A 22,894-nucleotide genomic window follows, 5' to 3' on the forward strand; every position below is an offset into this window, starting at 1 on the left:
GTTTACAAAACCAGGAGAAAAACTTTGCAGCGACTGGGACAGGTTTTGTTTCAAGGATGAGGCCATATCACTTAGAGACAGAGGATAACAGATTTTTATGCTTCATGTTTTTTAAGCAAGAAATCTATTTAAATGCTTTAAGTGCTTTATAAAAAAGGATAAAATATATAAATATATATATATATGGATTTTTTTCCTGCAGTACAAGTACAAGGAAGGGTATCGCAAACAGCTGGGCCACCACATTGGGGCCAGGAACATCGAGGATGACCCCAAGATGATGTGGTCGATGCACGTGGCCAAGATCCAGAGTGACAGGGAGTACAAGAAGGACTTTGAGAAGTCCAAGACGAGGTTCAGCAGCCCCGTGGACATGCTGGGAATTGTGCTGGCCAAGAAATGCCAGGGGCTGGTCAGTGACATTGACTACCGGCACTACCTGCACCAGTGGATCTGCCTGCCCGACCAGAACGACGTGATCCACGCCAAGCAAGCCTACGACCTCCAGAGTGATGTGAGTTCTTACATTTCCAACATATCATTAAATACTCTGGGTCCTGTAGACTCTGATTTTTTAAAGTACAGATTTTAAGCTTTAGTAGCTTGCATCGGACTTGTTGAGATGTTTTTATTCTTTCATGCTTTCAATTCTTTAATCAAATTTATGTTTAATCTTATTTTTCTGGTTCTTAACCTGCGGTGTAATTTGTATGTTACCTTGATGCTAGCATTGTGCTCCAATACCTCTTTTATTTTTCTTAAATAATAATTATTTTACTTAATTTTTGAAAACTACAATTGTTTTCAGAACCATATCCTCTGAAACTTACCCAGTTGTTCATATAGGATGTGCTTGTTTATATTAAGTTTAATATCACACTTGCACATATATAACAAACTTTTGAATTTTTTTCAGGCTGTTTACAAATCAGACCTGGAATGGCTGAGAGGCATTGGATGGGTTCCCATTGGTTCCTTGGAAGTTGAGAAAGCCAAGAAAGCTGGAGAAATCCTCAGCGACAGGAAGTATCGGCAACCTGCAGACAAAATCAAATTTACCAGTGTGACTGATTCCTTGGCCATGGTCTTAGCCAAGCAAAATGCTGAGATCATGAACAAGGTGAGGGTGGTATTTCCAGTCGACAGGACTTGTTCATGAGGTGAAAAATTCAAAATACAAAATAAAACTAAAATCTTGAGGATTTAAGAGAAAATTGATGCCCAAATTCAGCCATTGTACAGGAAACTTGAACATTGAACAGAACAGAACATTGTACTGTTCTCTCATGGCTCAGCCTGAAGCGAGCAGTTGGTAAAAATCTACATTAAAAAGTCCCTTAAATCACAGATTTTCCAGGAGTAATACTGCATGATGAACAAGTGGTGAGGAAATAAATACCCATGCTGCAATGTACCTCAGATCTGGAGGGTGAAAGTCACTAAGTACCTCCTCCTTTATAACAAATATAATCAAACAGAATTATACAGAATAATTAATACACTTTTACTCCTATAGCTGTTTCTCCACAATCCTATCAACTGCTGCATAAGCTTAACCTGAGAAATAATGAGGAGGGACAAAGTTTTCTTCTTGAGCTGAAGTTCAGAGAGAAGCTTTGTTGAGTCAGGGTATTAGCGCTTACTGGAACTACCCTAGCAGCTTGTAAAATAATTTTAATTGTGAAATAATTTCATAAGGCCCTGTTTGTAAAAGGCTGTTTTCCTCTCTCGTAGCGCTTGTACACGGAAGCCTGGGATGCAGACAAGAAGTCCATCCATGTCATGCCTGACACACCAGACATTCTGCTAGCAAAGGCCAACGCTGCCAACGTCAGCCATGTAAGGACATTTAAACATTTACTAAATTAGTGGAAATTCAGAGTTAAATCAGCATTTCTTTATTCATAAAGAAGTTCTAAAACATGCATTCATGAAAATTTTGAGAGACAATTATGAAATGTGGAAATCCCATCTTTCAGAAGATTGATAAGCCGTTTTCTGTCTTCTTTTTATATAGAAACTTTATGTCAAAGCTTGGGAGGAGGCCAAAAAGAAGGGTTATGACATGAGAGCTGATGCAATTCCAATCAAAACTGCAAAAGCATCAAGAGATATTGCGAGTGACGTATGTTCTTCCTTTACCTTTGTTTTCAGTTACCTTACGAGCAAGAATACTATTGTATGGTAGCGATAGGAAATTATCCTATTTAGGATAGGAAATTATTAGGACCTTCATCCCAAATTCAATTCTTTTTGTATTGCTAGTACAAGTACAAAGAAACCCACGAGAAGGAGAAAGGCCACTACATCGGGTGCCCCAGTGCCAAGGAGGACCCCAAGCTGGCGTGGGCCGCGCGCGCCATGGCCCTGCAGAACGACCGCCTCTACAAGAAGGCCTACAATGATTCCAAGACCCAGATCCACATCCCAGTGGATGCCATGTCGGTGCAGGCAGCCAAGGAGTGCCAGACCCTGGTCAGTGACATTGACTACAGGCAGTACCTGCACCAGTGGACCTGCCTTCCTGACCAGAACGACGTGATCCACGCACGGCAGGCCTACGACCTGCAGAGCGACGTGAGTGACAATCACTGCGGGAAAGCTTCAGGGCAGCTGTGTGAGGCTCTGTTTGTTAGTGACTGGCAAATGTACTTTCAAATGCACATTAATAATCCTGTGGTCGGTCCTGGTATGTTTATTTTATCCTTTCCAAAGGATTTCAGCCTGGGTGCCAGAAGTATTTGGGGCGGTTCATAAGGAAGCCATGTTTTCTTGGTCTGCTCTAGAATGTTTGCTTGCGGACTACTTGTAGATTATGCCCTTGGTTTGAATGCAGTGTCTTAAAAGTATCATTGTTTCTGTGCAAATCAGGGGTGCTGCATCTAGAAAGGGCCTGATACAACACAACGTCACTGGCTGCTTGTTGTGTTAAGAGTATGAGAAGAAGTTGGGGAAAGGCTTATAAAAAACCTTCTTGCACTTACAGTTAGAACTACAGAATCCCAAAATGGTTTGGGTTGGAAGAGATCATCTTATTCCAACCCCAAGGTGCAAGGGACACCTTCCACTAGACCTGGTTAATCAGAGCCTCATCCAGACTGGTCTCGAACACCTCCAGGGACTGAGAGTCCACCAGCTCTCTGGGCTAAGGAGTGTCTCTGCAATGCCTCTTGGTTTGTTCGCAGAACGTGTACAAGTCCGACCTGGAGTGGCTGCGAGGCATTGGCTGGCTGACAGAAGGTTCTGTGGACGTGGTCAAAGCCAAGAAAGCCCAGGAGCTCCTCAACGACCGCTTGTACCGCACGCGGCCGGAGCAGCTGAAGTTCACCAGCATCACTGACTCCCCAGACGTCGTCCTGGCCAAGAACAACGCCATGCAGCTCAGTGATGTAAGCTCACCTTTCACTTGTGGGATGACATTTCTTTTCGTTCTGGTGGAGAGTAGAATTTCCGCGGTGGGAATGAGGAGTTGGGAAGTTTTGCAAAATGGAATTACTAAAGGATTTCTCTCGGTGTCTTTTTCTCACCATACTGAATTGCCATTGTTCTTCCTTTCTCCTCAGCGTCTGTATCGTGAAGCCTGGGATAAAGACAAGACCCAGATTTCCCTCCCTTCGGACACTCCTGTCATGCTGCAGTCCAAAGTCAATGCTCTCAACATCAGCAATGTAAGAGAACAACATGAAATATTTGTGAAGTGATAGAAAATCAAGGCTGGCAATTGTTCTTCCAGTTTTTGCTGTAAATGGTGGTGTACAAACCCACCTTCTAAAGTGCTGTAAACAGGAAATTACATGCGGAGGCTTTTTATCACCTCTCAGCCTATCAACAGGTTGTATGTTCATGAACAAACTCCCAAGCTCAGCGTGCAATTCCACACAACTCCTGCTCCCTTTGGCAAAACCTCCTAAATACGTTCCACACAGGAGGTGTTGGAGTTTGCAGACATAGTGGTCTGTCTTCAGGAATATTTCTGCTACCTCTTTGTGTTTCAATCTTGCACCTACTTTAAGTCGTGAGTTTTCTGTTGAGACGCTTGCCAGGATCATTATTGTAACTCAGTTATAGAAAGCAAACAGGGCTCCCAAGCTCGTCATTCCAAGCAAGTAGGTTTTTAGAGAAGGCATTTCACTATGTTTAACGAAGGTGATTAATTTTCTTTACAGAAACATTACCAGAAGGCCTGGGATGAGGCCAAGGCAAAAAGCTATGACCTGAGAGCTGATGCCATCCCCATCAAACAAGCCAAGGCCTCCAGAGACATTGCCAGTGAGGTACAGCCTTCTCTTCGTGCGGTGCTTGTGTCTCAGCGGAACTGGGTGAAGCTCAGGCTGACAGCCGGGGGAGCTGGAAGCCGTTTGTCTGGTGTCCAGGTGAACAACACACCTTCTGTTCTCTCTGCATTTCCAGTACAAGTACAAAGAAACCCACGAGAAGGAGAAAGGCCACTACATCGGGTGCCCCAGTGCCAAGGAGGACCCCAAGCTGGCGTGGGCCGCGCGCGCCATGGCCCTGCAGAACGACCGCCTCTACAAGAAGGCCTACAATGATTCCAAGACCCAGATCCACATCCCAGTGGATGCCATGTCGGTGCAGGCAGCCAAGGAGTGCCAGACCCTGGTCAGTGACATTGACTACAGGCAGTACCTGCACCAGTGGACCTGCCTTCCTGACCAGAACGACGTGATCCACGCACGGCAGGCCTACGACCTGCAGAGCGACGTGAGTACCCACAGAGATATGTAGTTTTACTCCTATTATTTATCAGATTATAGCCTTATTCTGATCATTCCATGCTATACAGTCAAGACAGATTTATATTTAGACTGTTTTCTTCAATTTTTTTTTTATTGCTCTTATGTACTCTTTTACTCTCTTAAAAAGCATTGGTTTTATCTCTAGATTTTATAAAACTTTAGGTGATAATGTGTTACATAATGTTTTTGGACAGGTGTGATTTGGAGAGGCTGAAGGATTTGTCTTTCTTGCTTTGGTTAGGCTTAGGAATAACAGCTGTTTACTGCCTTGGAATCAGGTGGCTTTTGTTTTTCTGTTTGCTTAAGTCTGCTTGGAAATTTATTTAGTTGGAAGAAAACTCTGTGAGGCAGCCAGTAAGTGGTTCTAGTGACTGATTGCAAGGCAGAAGGAGTCAGTGCAGCTGATTTCCTGACCTGGCTTTGCTGCTTGTCAGTTCCTCTTCCATTGTATCAATTGCAAACCTTAGAAATCAGGTTTTTTGCTTTTTGTCAGTTTTCCTGGTAGGCAGCTTTGGGTTTTCTTAGGACTTGTAAATTGCTGAAATTACTAGAGGATTAAGAGTTTTGAAGGGAACAGGAAGACTCTTCTATTCATCATCAACTGCAACTCCTTTCAGTTTTTTCTTCTTACAAGGTTTAGAATGTGCTGTTTAAGAACAGAACTCCTTGAAACCTTGTTGCCAGATTTAATTTTACTTACAACACTGATCATCTCCTGTATATGAAAAGGATTCATCTGACTCTAGCTAGGTTTATAAATCATAATCTTCTTTGCCTAGCTTAAAATAATTAAGACAGTAATTTTAAACAATGTTTTCCTTTTCTGACCATCTCACCCAGGCTGTGTATAGGTCAGACCTAGAGTGGCTCCGTGGAATTGGCTGGTTGCCCAATGAGTCTCCGGAAGTTAAGAGGGTGAAGAATGCCCAGGATCTCCTGAGTGACAACGTGTATCGGACCCCCATTGACAAAGTGAAATACACCAGTGTTGTGGATTCCCCAGATGTTGTTCTGGCCAAAACCAACGCTGAGCAGATCAGCATTGTACGTTCCAACCTCCTCAAGGCTGCTTCCAGGCTAGAAACTAAAGCTAAAGGGAAATCTCACTGCTAAGATATAAAACTGATCAGTAGTGTTTTAAGTTTAATGCATTTCCAAACATTTTATTCTTTGGAGATGATGGGAGAGATTTTTGGGGTTTTATGTTGTTGATAAGTGAAATTCCATAATTCTGATGATATTGTTAAATGACTGTTTTAACAGCCAAAATATAAAGAAGCCTGGGAAAAGGACAAGACTATGATCCACATCATGCCAGACACACCTGAAATCAACCTAGCCAAGGCTAATGCTGTTAATTACAGCCAGGTATGTTTATCATTCTGTTTTCTCTGAAATAGTATGTAAATTATATAATTTTAAGATGTTGAATCTCACTGAAGTCTGTCCTCATACAGGGCCTGTGACATTCCCCTCCCTCTACTGAAGTTCCTTAAAGTGTTCAGCCATTTTAAAAGAAATACTTGCATTCAGCTATTTAAAAAATATTGATATCATGCCCCACTGAGGGAGTGTTTTATCAAAATATATGATAATCCAAAGCATATAGATGTTTTCTACACTTTTACAAACACCCTTCTGTGCTTTATAGGTTGTACAACAGGTATTGCATGTTTCAGAGGCAGGTACATTTATGGTTAGGAGCAGGAGTAGTAATGCTTGAAAAAATTTCATGGTATTTCAGCAAATGAATGGCTGGAAACTCTGTTTCTATAATGGCAAATGCCAGAGCATTCAGCATGTGTGTGGTGTTTTATCTGTCTTTTCAGAAACAGTATAAAGGAGCTTGGGATGAGCTGAAGATTAGCTACGATTTGAGAGCAGATGCAATTCCAATCAAGACAGCCAAGGCCTCTAGAGAGATTGCCAGTGATGTAAGTGCCAACAGAGGCATCTCCCATGCTCCAAGAGCTCTTCCATGCTAGCTGTTACTGATGGTGACCTCTGCTCTTCCCCCAGTACAAATACAAGCTGGAGCACGAGAAGCAGAAAGGACACTACGTGGGAGTGCCGAACGCAAAGGGAGATTCCAAAATCCAGTTTGCCCTGGACGTAGCCAAAGTCCAGAGCGAACGAGAGTACAAGAAGTACTTTGCCAAGCTGAAGACCCAGTGCCACCTGCCAGTGGACATGATGTCCATTGTGTCAGCCAAGCACGGGCAGGCCCTGGTGAGCGACACCGATTACCGGCACTACCTGCACCAGTGGATCTGCCTCCCCGACCAGAACGACGTGATCCACGCCAAGCAAGCCTACGACCTCCAGAGCGATGTGAGTTCACCTGAAAACACCCCTTAACATAGTCCTGTACTGCCTCTTCTTTCTCTGCTTCAGCTCTAAGGAGTGGGAGTCTTCCCCTGAATTCAGGGAACTCACCTTGCTCTTTGCAAAATATAGGCCGCTTATAAATTGCCATGTTTGAAGGCTGATAAATTCAGATGTGGTGCTCATGTTGGAGTTACTGCTCCCCTTTTAACCACTGGAAGTACATTCTGTTATTTATGAATCTTGCTGGATTGTACAGGGAAGTGTAGCTGAGAGCATGGACCCTATTTTGTTTTCCCAGGTTGTTTATAAAGCTGATTTGGAGTGGCTGCGGGGAATCGGATGGTTGCCAAATGATTCCCTTGGAGTCAAGCACGTCAAATATGCTGGAGATCTCCTGAGTGAGGTAAACAAATGTTTTTCAGTACTAAAATTTTCTTCAGGGATGTTTGTCACCTTAAGTATTTTAAGTGGTTTAAACAATGAATTTTTTTTCCAAAGGAAAAATGCAGCTGCAGTATTTTCACAACATTCATTGTGTACAGAGAGGTTTTTCTCCATGAGAACTTCCTTGTCTTGTGTATCTATTCAGAATTGCTGTGTTAGTCATCAAATATTCCAGGGTGATCTGTTCTTGTTTTCCTTGTACAGAAAAAGTACCGCACAAAAGCCGAAACTCTCCCGTTCACTCCCGTGGCCGACAGAGTTGATTATGTCACAGCAAAGAATAGCACCGAAATCCTCAGTGATGTAAGTTTCCTCTCAGTGTCTGGGCTACATTTGATTTCTATGATTCTGTGTTTAATGTGCTTTCTCTAAGGCCTTTGCAAATTCAGGGGCTGGTTCATTATTTCATGCGTAAATTACGGTGTTTTCCCAGTTCTGTGGTGGTGCTACAAGGCAGACATTTCTTTCTGTCTCCTAGATTAAATACCACAAGGAATGGAACGAGGCCAAGACAAATTATACTCTCACAGATACACCACAGCTGGATATGGCCCGAGAGGCAGCCAGAATTCTGAATCAGGTACGTGGTCCATCCTTGGCAGCTTATACGCACATTTTTTAGGTATTTAGAAAATCTGCCTTGTTGATAACAACGTGAAGGCAGGATTTGTTATCCTTGTACTTCTGTATAAATTACATACCTACAGTAGCCGTTATCATTGTAGTCATTGTAATTTAGTTCCTAATCACTTTTATTTCCCACAGAATTTATACAAGGAAAGCTGGGAGAAAGAAAAAGCCACTGGTTACCTCCTGCCTCCTGACACAGTGCAGATCTCTCATGCCAAGCACTCGAGTGATGTCCAAAGTGAGGTAATGATTTTTCTCATTAGAAAAAATTAATTCCACTGTCCTCCGAATAATTCAGCCATCTCTTTGTTTATGGGATTTGTAGATACCAGAGCTGAAGGTCAGACTCCTTCCACATTCATACTCTCCAGAAACAATCCTTTCAAAATCAACTAAGCTGCACTTCCGTATTTTATTTGTGTTAAGTAATAGAAGTGATACTATGGTTATAACATATATGGCTCTGATTTCACTTTTTGGCCTATCAAAACCTGTAGGCCAGTACACATTTGACGTTTTAAACATTTGCATCATGGATCTTGAAATTATTAAATGACTCTTATTTGGAATAAACATTTTGTCAAAACAGTGTGATGTAAATAGTGTAAATAAGCATCCACTCTTCAGTGAAACCACTACACACTCTCAAATAATTTGTTGCCAAAATGAGACTAAATGCGCTTGTTAGAGAACATTTTCTAGCAAGTCTTTCCTCTTGTGTTAACGATACCTTTTACTGAAAATTGGGAGTATATTAGACTAGAAAATGCTACCTTTTGAACTGAAAGGCCTATACAAAGTAAAATTATTGTTTGTGACCGGATTTTTATCTGGTCGTTTACCGAAAACCTAAGGCTGCATTTGACGGCTGCCTGTCTCATCTGCTCTTTGTGCTGACAAACCTGAAGCTGTTCCCAGGTTAAAACCAGAGTGGGTGCAGCCAGTGCTGATTTTCTCTGTACTTCTGCCATCAGCTGAAATACAAAGCTGAGTACGTCAAGCAGAGAGGTCACTACGTGGGAGTTGCCAAGATGAGGGATGACCCCAAGCTGGTGTGGTACGAGCACGCGGGCGAGATCCAGAACGACAGGCTGTACAAAGCGGACTACAACAAAACCAAGTCCAAAATCCACATGCCTTCGGACGCCATGGCAGTTGTGGCAGCAAAGGAGGGCCAGAACTTGGTCAGCGACGTTGATTATCGCCAGTACCTGCACCAGTGGACCTGCCTTCCTGACCAGAACGACGTGATCCACGCACGGCAGGCCTACGACCTGCAGAGCGACGTGAGTGATGGTGCAGCCCTACGAGATCCTTTCCACGTGGTCTGGCCTAAGGATACTGTCCACAGCGCATAATCCATCCTGAGTTTGGTAATTTCTGTCCTGTTGCATTTTCTTTCTGATTTAGAACATCTATAAATCTGATTTGGAGTGGCTTCGTGGCTGTGGTTGGATCCCTCTCGATTCAGTGGAGCATAAGAAAGTTAAGAATGCACAAGAACTGATAAACAAGGTAAGAGGAAATACTTCAACAATTCCACAATTAGCACTTTGTTCTCATGCTCAGAGTTTAAAACATTATTTCACCTTTTTGCAGAGAGCATACACAAAAGAAGCCCTGGATAACTTTTCCAACTACACCAGCGTGGTTGACACTCCTGAGATCACTTTGGCGAAGATGAACTCTGTCAATCAGAGTGATGTACGTACCTTTTCTTATAATAAAAACTCATATAGAAGAGTTAGTGGTTGATTTAACTGCTTTTGCTAACTATACTAGTTTCAGCCTTAGCTATTTGTGTGTGCACCTCATTAATAACAGGCTTTCCTGGGGTAAACAAGTTCAGTAAGAAGTGATATGAATGAACAACACAATATTGCTGTCCAAATAATTTAGCATTTTCCTGTAGAAGAACGTGGTGTGTCCCTGACTTAGAGTTTGCATAGATTTTTCTTACAGTAGTTGAAAACTGAATCCTGTTCTTGATGAGCAGTTCATGGAGTTCCTAGTGTTGCTAAACTGTATTTGCTGAGCAACATCTTAAATTTTTCAAGAGTACCATGTGGATTTTGCGGTGACCCAGTCACATTTGCCTTTGTATTACAATGGTTGGGATGTCCTACACAGCATTATTACATTATGACACAAGAGAAAATTAATGTCTACTACTAATGGATGGACTAATGGGAATAATGTCTTTCTCCTGTGGAATCAACACCGTGTTTGTTTTCTTTTGTAGCTAAAATACAAAGAGACGTTTAACCAGGAGAAAGGCCAATATATCGGGTCTGATGATACTCCTGCTCTGCACCACGCCAAAGACATGTCCTTGCTCCACAGTGAGGTGAGATCCCGTGAATACCAACCTCTGAAAGCAGCAGAAGGTGGGGTGGACCTAATGAACTGTTCTACTCTCAGTAGTGCCCCTGGGAAGGTTTTTTAATCCCTTTTTCCTTCAGCTTTCCCATTTGGATCATTGGAATCAGGATGATGTCTTTCCTTATTGAAGTGATCTCAAAGGGCAGCTGGGTGGTGCTTGGAAGTCATAATAGTGTGATAAAACCAACTATAATTCCATCCAATAATATCTTCTGAGCCTACTGATAAATGTTACATTTAGTTTTTTATAAGAAATTAAAACTCTAGATATTGACATTATTAAGCAGTTACTTTTGAGTAGTCTCACTGATTTTAATGAGAAACCTCTATTTTTTTAAAATGTAAGTGATTACTCATTCATATGAGTAGGCACTTCATAATTTAATCTGAAGGTGAATATACTTAATATTTAACAAAATAAGTATTAGGAAAGTGCCATTGATACCAATATTTCTTTCATAAACTTCAATATTTCTTGAAGATTTTTCACAATTTTGATCATCTATAAAATGATCAATCTCCATTCTATACTGCACTTTTAAACCAGAGTTCATATCTATATTTTGGATATTTTTATTACTCTTCTGGTATAAATATAATAAAGAAAACAAAAATCAGCTCAAATTTGTGCTCAGGTAGCTTCAGGTGAACACTTGTCCTGTTATACAGAATGACTGTTCAAAATGTATCATTCTCCATTTCATTTACTGGGAACCACGCTGTAAAAATATTCTGTATTCCATGTCATATCCCATGTGTGTATAAGTGGGAATTATAATGGATTTTTTCCCTCAAAATCTGTATGTGCTTTTTTTTTATCTAGAAACATTACAAGAAGGCTTGGGAACTGAGCAAGCCCATTGGATACACTCTGGATGAGAAATACGTTCCGCTTGTGGGAGCCAAACATGCAAACTACATCAACAGTGAGGTCAGCAGGGATCTCCCCATCCTTTCCCTTTTTTCCTCCGGATATGCTGTTAGAATGAACGTTAAAATTTCCACATGAATATTTTTCAGCTTAAATATAAGGAAATACATGAGAAGCTGAAAGGCCATTACCTGGCTGGGAAGGATATTGGTGATTTCCCCAGTGTCATTCACTCCCTGGAATTCCAGAAAATGAGGAGCGCGGTAAGGGATGAACGAGTCTGGAATATTTTCCATTTGTTTTATTTCACCATTTATTTCGCTGATGAAATTCACTATTTCATTACTTAAACATAAATAATGCGAAGCTTAATAGAACTGTAGAATCACAAGATCATTAAGGTTGGAAAAGACTCCCAAGATCAAGTCCAACCTTAACATAAATCCACAATAATGTCAGTAAAATGTTTATGTTTCCTGAATGCTTATTTTATACATGGGTTGAATAATTGAATTTAAAATTATTTAGGAGATTGAGAATGGATTTGTTTAGCGATTCAAAATACTACAACAAGGAAAAAAATCTTTTTTCCTGTTTCAGTCTAAGAATCTGAGCAATAAAAATACCACATGGAATTAATTTCCTTTACAAATAAAAGTATGGATTTTGAGTCGAAATAGGAATTTAAGAACTGGAAAAGTAAATGCACATTTGGTGTGCTGCTGTTGTCAGCACTGCACACACAACTTATCATGCAGGGCATAAAATCCGTGTAATCCCAAATATTCTATCTTTGATTAGATGAAAACCGTGTGTGAAGCATGAAGTTTTTAATTCTGAGGACTTACTAGTTTTCTCATCAGCTGTTAAAACTGCAAGTGAAGGGAATTGTCCTTCCAGAACTTTGTCAAAATAGAAGCAGATTAACATCCAAGTTAAGATTTCTATCCTGTTGAATCCCATGGGAGTTTAGCTGCTAAATCCAGGAAACACATCTCAGATTATGCTGTCACCTTTTAGTCCAAAATCCAAAGTTAAACAGGAAAACCCTCTTATTTCCTCTCCCCTTTCCCCCAATCTTTGCTTTTCAGCTGGCCTACAGAAAGAATTATGAAGACACCAAGAAAAACGTCCATATTCCAACTGACATGATGAACCACGTCCTGGCCAAGAAGTGCCAGTACATCCTCAGTGACCTGGAATACCGCACGTACTTCCACCAGTGGAGTTGTTCACCTGAAGAAAACGATGTTATTCACGCCAGGAAAGCCCAGGAGATTCTGAGTGATGTACGTTTATCATTTATTTCATTTACCATAAGATAGGCTGGCTTGGAAGGGACCCATCAAGGTCATCCAGTCCAACTCCTGGCCCTGCACAGGACACCCCAAAAATCCCACCAGGAGCCTGAGGGCATTGTCCAAACCCTTCTGAACTTATGTGAGCTTACTGAACCCGTTTGTTTGACATTACAGCAGCCTTTCACATCATTTTTTCCCAAGTATCTTCCATAATATTTAAATATGAAATTAATAACCGTGGCTTGAGATGCTTAGTACCAATCACTGCAGTGATCCTTATCTGTTGTAACTGAAAGTGCTGGAATTAGCACAGGGGCCAGGACAGCATCCAGTTTCCTTCTGGATCCACTGGGTCTGGAAAAGAATTCCCCTTGTTTGTTGGGGTTATATCAGCCCACAGCTGAGAGAGTGGTGCTCACAGTCTGCAGTCAGTGGTGTCTCAGCTTGGGCCTTCCCAAGAAAATCTGAGGGTGTGTTAATTGCCTTCCTTAGTAGGATGCAGAATTCCTTGATTTAATTGGCAGAAGGCAAATTTCTTCCTAACCTGATGTTGTGTTCACTTCCATGTAGAATGTGTATAAAGATGACTTAAATTGGCTGAAGGGGCTTGGATGTTATGTCTGGGATACTCCACAAATCCTGCAGGCTAAGAAATCCTATGACCTGCAGAGCCAGGTAAGTTTTCCTTAAATAAATAAAATTTCATGTGCTTTTTCTTCCATTTATGATTCGCTGGGGCTGACACGTCCTAGTCCAGAGCAGAACAAAGTAATCCCTGTTACGTCAGAAGTATTTTGTTTAAACTGTGAAAGTACAGCCTTGGAGCTGCTTCTGTAGAGACATCACTTGTGTTACTAGAGGAGGAGAAAACTTAGAAGAATGTAAAGACAGCTGTGGATTTTAATTTCATTATTTCTTAGTTCATACTGGCTGTATATTAAGTATTTTTATTTTATGGATGTGATTTTAAAGGAAGCTGGCACGGGATTTCCAGGTCATTTTCAGCACTAACGAGTGTTTTGTTGGTTCTGTGTTGGTTTTATCCTTAGATAAAATACACCTCTGCAGGGAAGGAGAACTTCCAGAACTTCAGTGTGGTTACAGACACCCCAGTCTATGTGACTGCTCTGCAAAGTGCTGCCAACGCCAGTGAGGTGAATCCCCACCCTCTCTGCTCGGGATTGTCCTTCTGAGCATTGAAACAATGCACTAAACCCAGCTTTCATCTTCCAGGTGAAGTACAAGGAGGAATTCCAGAAAACTAAGGACAAGTACACAACTGTGACTGACACAGTGGATTCAGAAAGGGTTCAGAGTTTGAAACATCTCTATAGTGATGTAAGTGTTTATAATCTTTTTTTTTTTTCTCTTAAGGACCTTTAATGTGGGATTTTTGTTTTATCTTGTTTGTTCACTCTGTTTGAAGATAAATATCCAAACCAGGAGCTTCTCAAACCAGTGCTGGCCCTCTGCACTACTCGAGCTTGGGGGAGATGTTGTATTTCAGGCAGGGGCTGTATTTCCAACTGTTATGCCTGTCTTGGCAAAACACCTGAATTAATAAATGGATTCCCTGAATAAAATTATACCTGAACAAAATTAAAACCTTGTATGGGAACAGATATAAATAATTAGAAAAGATTTTTATAACCCTTTACATGCACTTGATATTAAGTATCGCTTAATATCTTTATAATATGTGGTGTTTAAATAAAAGCAAGAGGGCTTTTGAATTCTATTGGTTGTTGGTAATTATTTACAAGAATTAATTTTTCCACTCACACAAACTTTCTATTTCCCCACAGAATCTCTACAAGAAGGCCTGGGATAAAGTGAAGGCCACCAGCTATGCACTGCCCTCGGACACTGTAGCCTTGGCACGTGCCAAAGAACTGAAGCACAATGCAAGCATAGTGAGTGAATTAAATTCTTTATTTTTTTAAATGAGACCATCAATTCTAACAATTAAATCCTTCATGCCTTGCACCTACTATAGGTATAAATATTTTTTAAACTTTAATCTACCTCCCCTTTTTAATTGAGATATAATATGTATCTGTAGATAATAATTTTTCTTTGATAGTTTCTGTGGTTTCTTGTCATGGAAAAAAAAAAAAAAAATCAGTTTTTATAATAATCCAAACTGAAAATGTTAGAGTTTTTCTAGTCTAAGTTTCATGAGTATCCAGGTCAGAAAAACACCAAAAATCTTTAAATGATGCTTACTAAGTATAGAAAACATCTTATGCTTTACTGAAGTTGGAATTAAGAGAGACCACACCACAGAACTCTTTAAATGAAACAGCTGGAACAATAATGCCTTATTCTATACCTATTTATTTTAAAAATCCTCTAGGCAGCTGTTGTTTTACAACTTGATTGTTATGGTGTGCTTTCTTTGCCATTTAAGACAAAACAGAAAACTAAAATCCTGCTTTAAAGCATTTCTCTACTTGTTGGACTCAACTTTTTCCTTAACGATGATGAATTTTGTTCCAAACCGACGGTTGACTCATTGGAGTCAGTTAATGGTTGCGTTTCTTTGCTTTTGCTCAGGTCAAATACCGTGAGGAGTATGACAAGTTCAAAGCCCTGTACACCCTCCCCAGGGGTGTTGAGGATGATCCCAATACGGAAAGGTGCCTCAGAGTTGGGAAGCTCAACATCGATGTAAGTGTTGGTTCTGGGTCTGTGTTTTCCTGATGAAGCCACGCTTATCTCAGAAGCCACCTAAAGAATCCACATGCCTGGATCCAGACATCCCATTCCCACGTGTGTTTGGCAGCAGGCAACATTTGCTAAATTCTAGAATGCAACCATAAATTTAAGTTTTAACTCAATTACTGCACTGCCTTTAGTATAGTATGGGTCAAATCATCGTCTGCCTCCTTTTAGCTCATCAGCACAACGAAAATTAAAAAAATCACATTTTACCTCCCTTGTTGAGGTTCTGCAAATCATTTTTAGAGCAGGCCAGATGTAAATTTTAGTCACGGCCAAAGTGATCGCTCTCCCACTGACATCCCCTGAAAATAGCAATGGTTTCCTCCAAATTTATCAGCAATTTACGCTTCAGCTTTACTAAAACATTAACTCCACAGCGTCTGTACAAAGAAGCCTATGAGAAGACCAAAGCCAAGGTCCACATTGTCCCAGACATGGTGGACATCATCTCAGCCAAGGATGCCCAGAAGAAGGTCAGCGAGGTCGATTATCGCACGCGGCTCCACGACTGGATCTGTCTGCCTGACCTGCAGGTCAACACCCACGTGCGAAGAGTCACCGACCAAGTCAGCGATGTAAGTCCCCAAATCGCTTGTTCCTGGAGCACGTTTGGGAGCATCCCTTCGTTTGTGCTCCGTTGGAGGGAATGATCTAGCACAAATGTCGCTGGAGCGCTCTGAAGTTGCCGCTTGACATCATTGTTGTGACATGTGGCAATAAATGGGTCATTGAGATGGGGCTCAGTTGAATAGAGTCAGAAAATCCCAGAATGGTTTGGGTTGGAAAGGACCTGAAAGCTCATCCAGCTCCACTCCCTGCCGTGGGACACCTTCCACTATCCCAGGTTGTTCCAAGCCTCATCCAGCCTGGCCTTGGACACTTCCAGGGATGGCGAGTCCACAACCTCTGTGCAACAATTTCAATAATTTCAGTATTAATAGTGTAGGCATTTGGGTGATAACATTACACTTCTACCCTGTCTGTAAATTCTCTTTTATTTGGCTGCATGAGGTGTGGAAGCTTTGGAAGTCTGAGAAAATCCTGGTTGGGCAAAGCTTGTACACACTTGCCTTGAGCAGGTCAGCCCAGGAGTAGGATTTTTCAGTAAATCAGTGCCCAGTGGGATGTGCAGCTAGTTTTTTTAAAAAAATCATTAGATTTTTAATTTATTGCCCAAATTGAAGCACATTGAACAAAAACTTAAATAAGTTCCAGAAGGAATTATTTTGATTTTCTCAAACAACAAAAAATATCAAAGTAGTAGAAACCTTCCTTGCTGTCATTTGACAGTTGTGTTTTGGAGTGATTTAGAAATAAGGGGTTAGATCCTGATGGAATTCGTAACAGGTTCCTTCTCTGCTTCCTTAGGTGATCTACAAGGATGATCTGAACTGGCTGAAAGGCATTGGCTGCTTTGTCTGGGACACTCCTGAAATCCTCCATGCCAAGCAAGCCTATGACCTTCGCAGTGATGTGAGTGGATAACTCTGGGTTTGCTTATTAGTCTTTTTTTTCACTCCACTGTAGCTTTATTCCGCTCCAGGTGTAGTCTGGAAAATGTTATTTATCCTTCTTGATTGAAGGAGTCATTAAATAACAAACCATAGTTCCTATATGCTTTCTGTTTCAATGCTGGTTCACTAATAAAATAGCTCAGTGATGAAATAAATAGTAAATATAGTAAATATGATAAATCAATAAATTAAATTAACAATTACTAGCATTAGTAATTAGAGATCTTGCTTTCTCTCTGCAGATTAAGTACAAGTCTAAGGCAGAAAAAATGAAGAAGGACTTCACTGTGGTCACGGACACTCCTGTCTATGTCCAGAATGTGCTCAGCGCCTTGAATTTAAGTGAAGTAAGTGTTTCTCTCACCTTCCAGCCAATATTCCAAATGCTATTACCTCACCAGCTTTAGAAATGGGAATTTTAATATGTTTTTAATAATTTAATTTTACTCATCGTTGGTTATCTACACCTCATTGTAGACAGAATCACTAAAATCATTAATTGCCTGAAGACAAAAATCTTTAGTCCATGTTTTTAGGAACAATTCCCATTGTATGCAAACAAAACATACTCTGAGGCAACGTGACAATTATGACTTTTTCTCTTCCGCAGGCTGTCTATCGTGGTGATTACAGGCAGAATGTCCAAGGCAAGAACATCCCTACTGATAAAACAGTGGACTTGGAGCGGGCGTATAATGCAAACAAAATACAGAGTGAGGTAAGTGCAAAACTTTGGCCTCCACAGAGTTTGTGATACTGAAAAATCAAATTGTCTGGTTTTAGCTTTTCAGGTGAAGCTGCATGTCACTGCTCTGAAATGAAAGTGGGAAAATATCCTCATTTGAGCTAAAAAAATGCATTTTAAGGCCTTTTCCCCCCAGATCTAGGGGAAATATTTTGCCAGTTGTGATCGAGAGATTTCCGAGACTGAGGGATTTCCCCCTCAGATGTTGCTGACAGTCGTACAGAGCCCTTCTCTCTCCCCTTGCAGAATTTGTATCGCTGGGCTGGTGTGAATGCTCTGCCCACTGGATACAGCCTTCCCACGGACACTCCCAACTTCCAGCATGCCAAACACGTGCAGCACATCGGCAGTGATGTAAGTCAGGGGCTAAATCCTCCTGCACCACGGGAACGATCAGCAGGCCCACATAAGGGGCTCTCAGCTTGGGCCTTTGCTATCTAAATATAAATATCCCCAGCATTACGCAAATACCTTATTAGATGCAAGAAGAATTTATTTTATTTATTGATTTTGGGCCGTGTGATAAAGGGAGAAATAATTATGATGCGTGGTGTATTTAACTCTGCTACAGCTACGCCTCACTTGTTTATCTCTAAAAATCTGTCTTTTTATAGAGCTTAAATTGCTGTCACAGCTGCAGTGTAGCCAGAATCATAATCAAATTTAGTTTCTGTGTGGTTTTGTACTTCTCACAGCTGAAATATAAAGAAGCTTATGAGCATATGAAAGCCAAGGGCTACACTCTGGGACCTAAAGATGTTGGCTTTGAAAATGTGAGGAAAGTCAATCAAGTCATTAACGAGGTACAGTAAATATATGTGTTTGCTTTCAGCTGTATTTGCAGTGCCCAAAATATGCATAGTGAGAGTGCACTGACTGGCAAGTTGTAGGATCCCTCTCCTTTGAGGTTTTTAAGAACAAAAATTCATTTAGAGAAGTATCCATCAAGAATGGTGAGGGATCATTGATCCAGGCTGAAACTGTTACCATAATATGAAATTGCAGCCTAATTTTATTAGCTGTGATTAACGTTGAACAGAAATTATGGCATCTGTATAAAATTGGGCCGCAGTAGTTTTAGGGTTTTTGTATATTTGGTATATATAAATATATATATTACATATATATATGTGTGTGTGTGTGTATATATCTACACACACCTCACTTGTTTGATCACTGGCTTTAATAGCATGAAAATTAAAGATATTTATTTACATGTTTTTAGCTTTAGAGTCTGAGATTTCCAGAATTTATTGGAAACTATTAACGGAAAAATCTTCACCTGGGTAGAAAGCAGCCATTTGTGCAAGAAGCGCTTACGCTGCTCTGAACTTCTTTGCCGTTTCAAGGTTTTAAGCTGTGTTCCAATGCAGAATGTTGTCTCTCGTGACAGAGGCTGTACAGGGCGACCTACCACAAGAACAAGGACAAGATCCACACCACCCCCGACACGCCCGAAATCCGCCAAGTCAGAGCCACCCAGGAGGCTGTCAGTGATGTAGGTGCCTTCCTCGCAGAGCCGCCGAAGAGACTGAGGTTATTCCCTGAGCAAACGCGTGAAATGCTGGCTTGTTCCTTCTCTTTCAGCTGATCTACAAGTCAGATTTCTTCAAGATGCAGGGCCACCTGATCTCCCTGCCCTACACCCCTCACGTGCTGCACTGTCGCTACGTTGGGGACATCACCAGTGACGTAAGCAGCTGCTGCTCACGCTCCGGCTGGGAGCTCCAAAACCTCTCTGCTGGCAGTGGGATTGGGTTTCTCTCACTTCTATTCTGTATTTCTATTCTGTAACCAAAAAAAAAAAAAAAAAGCTTCCTCACTGTGTTTAAGGGACTGATGGTTGATATTGTCCCGAAAGCCGACTGTCGGTTTTGATTTCTCTCGTAGAATAAATACAAAGAGGACCTGAGGTGGTTGAAGGGCTTGGGTTGCTTCCTGTACGACACTCCTGACATGGTCCGTGCCCGCGAGCTCCGCAAGCTCTGGGTAAGACTTTTCCTCTGGGAGCTGAGCATGACAAAAACTGATCTATCTCTGTGCGTGCAGGAAGTGAAACACTTGAATGTGAGCAAAGAATGAGAGGATTTTGTGCCGTGCAGCCAATTCGTTGTTTCAAAGCACCGTTGGGTTATGCTCTAAAATTTCCTTTATTAATAGCGCTTTTCCTTTCCAGTCTAATTATATCTACACAAGTACTGCCAAGAAAATGTGGCCTAAAGTCAAGGTGGTGTTGGATACTCCTGGATACAGAGCAGTGCAGGAACTAAAAACCCATCTGAGTGAGGTAAATTCTGTTATTTCTGCACAATTTTGTAGCTGTAATTAAGCCCTCCCTGTGTTTTTTACTGGAAAAGATGAGATGTTACCATTGCAAAGCTGTGATTGTGCAGCTTCTAAATAATAGCAGAGGAAATAATTCCTGGACCTGTCTTTTTCCAGCTGGTTTACAGAGCTGCAGGCAATGAGCTGAAGACCAAATACACTTCTGTCCTTGATACACCCGACTTCATTAGAGCCAAGACAGGACAAAAAATCCAGAGCCAGGTGAAAAAAATTGTGCTGATATAAAAATCAATCAGGGGATCTTTCTGAATATATTGTTAAAGTACAGCAAAAGCTTTCCGGGCCATTTCAAATGTAAAATTCCTAGAAATTGGTGGTTATGTTTATATTGTGAATTTACAGCTGTTTTGCAGAGACATGAAGTAGAATTTAGTAGAAGTGTGGGGTGTTTGATTATTTTCTTCTTGCTGCAGTACTTGTACGTGGAACTTGCCACAAAGGAGAGGCCCCACCATCATGCTGATGGTCAGACTCAAGCCTTTACACATGCCAGGAATGTCAAGGACATGATCAGCGAGGTAAAATCTTTTTTTCTAATTTGCTGCCACTCTGCTGAACTCTTCAGAAGTTTTGTTTCTAATTTTAGTGGCCATTCCAAAGCTCAAATCTGTTGAGCCTTCATTTATTTTTCTCTCTCTTGTTCTTAAGTTCCACATTTCCTTTGTAAGTTATGGTGAAATAAAACATTCTGAAAACATGTTTTAGGATTTTATATGACAAACTTTTTTTGAAGTTTGCAAACGCTTCTAAAATTGCAGCGGTGACTCTTTGCCTTTTGCTGTGTCTCTTAGAAAAAGTACAAAACCCAGTATGAGAAGATGAAGGACAAATACACCCCTGTCCCTGACACGCCAGTGCTGATCAGAGCCAAGAGAGCCTACCTGAACGCCAGCGACGTGAGTACTCCAGGAGCTGCTGCTTCTCCTCGGATCCTGTGAAAAGAACAAGAAAAAGATCAGTGGGGAGCAGAGATAGAATATCTCAGTGTCCCCCATCAAGGAAGTCCCCTTATTTGCACATCCATTTAAAGTTAGGAACATTATTCTGTTTTGATTGGATTCTGCTGTGAGGCCTTTTTCCTTTTCCAGTTATTAGAATTCATTTTTATTTCTCATTGCACTGAAGTGCGGCTGTACAAAGAAGTAAAACCAGATTTCAAATGATTTGCTTACACATCGAGTCTCCAAACAGAGCAGACTGGGGGGAAGTGATTGATGCTGGGGCCAGGATAGAGTAACTTTTATCAGCTTTTTCATCTCCGTTTTGTGTTAGAAGTAAACTGCCCTGTCACTGGGAATGTGTTCATTTTTTAATTCAGAAGTAGATTAGAGAGAAAAATTGCCTGAGCTGCTGCACAGGAGGTTGTTAGGGTGAAATTGATTTTTTTCAAGCGTGGAATAGTTATTTGTGATTTAAGGCAATTTTAAAATCCTCGTTTGTGAGGGCCTTTTCCATCTATTTCAGAACCAGCAGCATGTGAGAGGACATGTGCAGGGCTGGTCCTTTGTTCTAGGGTTTATTTAGTCTTACTGCTCCAAGAGTGATTTTTAAACACTGCCAAGGAACATCCCAGCTCTTCTGCACATGGGAATTTCTCCTCTGAGAAAGTCTTTCTCCACAGACTGGGATGATCTTCCTGCTTTCCTCTAGAGGACAGGGAAGAAGGGATAAATAGATTTTTATGCCAGAAGTGGCACCTGTGCTGTTCTAGAGAGCATTCCTGTGGTGCAGGGATGTGCTATCCTCAGTCTGAAAGCGAATTGGGTGAAATTCTCTGTAATTTTCACCAATCTTGGTGAAATTACAACTGATTGTAGGGAACTGCAGCCTCCTAAAATTCCTCAGGGCTTACACTGGGGTGTCAGACAGCAACATATCCCTGGATATCACTCCTGAGAAGTGAGAAATTTAACTGAAACAACTCCTGGCACATTAATCCGTTCTTTTGTGTTTTTTTTTTTTTTTTCCGCTTCCCAGCTGCGCTACAAAGAAACCTTTGAGAACACCAAGGGCAAATACCACACAGTGAAGGATGCTCTGGACATTGTCTACCACAGGAAGGTCACCGATGACATCAGCAGTGTACGTACAACCTCTTCATTCCTAATTAGTGTTTGACTCTTAATGACCTAAAATGAGCCGTTTAGCCTTTTGTTCCATTTCAGTATGTCAAATAATTAGGAAAATATCAGCGTTATCGGTGTTGATTTCTTTCTTTCTCTGCAATATTGGTTGCTGTTGATGTTACAAGTTAATCTCATTTCCACTCTTTTAGTTCTGCAGTTATGGGGGGGAAAAAAACCCCAAAACTTTTGTGTGGTCTGGAGTGTTCTCTTCAATTTTTTTACTCAATTCTTCGATTTTCTCTGCAGATCAAATATAAGGAAAATTACATGAGCCAGCTGGGAATCTGGAGATCCATCCCAGACCGGCCTGAGCACTTCCACCACCGCCTGGTCACGGATGCCATCAGTGATGTGAGTTCAAACAGCTCCTGCATGGCACAGGCTGGGAGTTAAAAGTGGTTTCCATAATGCACACAAACCTTCTTGCTCAACAAAGGCAAGGCAGCTGAAATTTTTCAGTGATTTGGAATTTGCCCTGGTAGATCTGGGAGCTGATGGAATCTGATGGCTAAAATTGCAGCACGTCCCCTTGCCACATTAACAGACAGTCTTAATTAATTGCACTTGTATTTGCTCAGATTTCTTTAGCCCTGTAACAACCTTTAACTTTACATTTCTGTCCATACACATTAACCCCTTACATTACTTTTAATCCACACAGGAACTCCAACAGCCAGTGATAGATTGTGTGTGTGAATAAACTGAGTCCATCACAAAAATAGGAGG

General features: G+C 41.2%; 1 protein-coding gene across 24 annotated transcripts in view; it reads left to right on the plus strand.

Annotated features, from left to right (window-relative positions):
* The window catches only part of NEB (nebulin), a 101,607-nt gene that overhangs the window by 39,512 nt on the left and 39,201 nt on the right, over positions 1-22,894 (plus strand). For all 24 annotated transcript variants that reach the window (XM_058421413.1, XM_040070475.2, XM_058421416.1 and 21 more), the window contains 44 exons: positions 203-514; positions 917-1,120; positions 1,735-1,839; positions 2,018-2,125; positions 2,266-2,577; positions 3,186-3,389; positions 3,564-3,668; positions 4,167-4,274; positions 4,411-4,722; positions 5,598-5,801; positions 6,021-6,125; positions 6,587-6,691; positions 6,777-7,088; positions 7,384-7,488; positions 7,734-7,832; positions 8,008-8,109; positions 8,295-8,402; positions 9,134-9,445; positions 9,570-9,674; positions 9,759-9,863; positions 10,402-10,506; positions 11,365-11,472; positions 11,562-11,675; positions 12,504-12,701; positions 13,284-13,388; positions 13,763-13,867; positions 13,947-14,051; positions 14,519-14,626; positions 15,270-15,383; positions 15,815-16,012; positions 16,806-16,910; positions 17,194-17,298; positions 17,562-17,669; positions 17,943-18,050; positions 18,392-18,499; positions 19,090-19,194; positions 19,284-19,388; positions 19,587-19,685; positions 19,873-19,983; positions 20,139-20,243; positions 20,456-20,560; positions 20,834-20,938; positions 22,020-22,124; positions 22,415-22,519. In XM_058421413.1, the coding sequence (XP_058277396.1) occupies positions 203-514; positions 917-1,120; positions 1,735-1,839; positions 2,018-2,125; positions 2,266-2,577; positions 3,186-3,389; positions 3,564-3,668; positions 4,167-4,274; positions 4,411-4,722; positions 5,598-5,801; positions 6,021-6,125; positions 6,587-6,691; positions 6,777-7,088; positions 7,384-7,488; positions 7,734-7,832; positions 8,008-8,109; positions 8,295-8,402; positions 9,134-9,445; positions 9,570-9,674; positions 9,759-9,863; positions 10,402-10,506; positions 11,365-11,472; positions 11,562-11,675; positions 12,504-12,701; positions 13,284-13,388; positions 13,763-13,867; positions 13,947-14,051; positions 14,519-14,626; positions 15,270-15,383; positions 15,815-16,012; positions 16,806-16,910; positions 17,194-17,298; positions 17,562-17,669; positions 17,943-18,050; positions 18,392-18,499; positions 19,090-19,194; positions 19,284-19,388; positions 19,587-19,685; positions 19,873-19,983; positions 20,139-20,243; positions 20,456-20,560; positions 20,834-20,938; positions 22,020-22,124; positions 22,415-22,519 (6,171 nt within the window). The remainder of the gene's footprint in view (positions 1-202; positions 515-916; positions 1,121-1,734; positions 1,840-2,017; positions 2,126-2,265; positions 2,578-3,185; positions 3,390-3,563; positions 3,669-4,166; positions 4,275-4,410; positions 4,723-5,597; positions 5,802-6,020; positions 6,126-6,586; positions 6,692-6,776; positions 7,089-7,383; positions 7,489-7,733; positions 7,833-8,007; positions 8,110-8,294; positions 8,403-9,133; positions 9,446-9,569; positions 9,675-9,758; positions 9,864-10,401; positions 10,507-11,364; positions 11,473-11,561; positions 11,676-12,503; positions 12,702-13,283; positions 13,389-13,762; positions 13,868-13,946; positions 14,052-14,518; positions 14,627-15,269; positions 15,384-15,814; positions 16,013-16,805; positions 16,911-17,193; positions 17,299-17,561; positions 17,670-17,942; positions 18,051-18,391; positions 18,500-19,089; positions 19,195-19,283; positions 19,389-19,586; positions 19,686-19,872; positions 19,984-20,138; positions 20,244-20,455; positions 20,561-20,833; positions 20,939-22,019; positions 22,125-22,414; positions 22,520-22,894) is intronic.

This window comes from Hirundo rustica, chromosome 7, assembly GCF_015227805.2.
Source record: "Hirundo rustica isolate bHirRus1 chromosome 7, bHirRus1.pri.v3, whole genome shotgun sequence".
In the NCBI taxonomy this organism is placed as follows: Eukaryota; Metazoa; Chordata; class Aves; order Passeriformes; family Hirundinidae; genus Hirundo; species Hirundo rustica.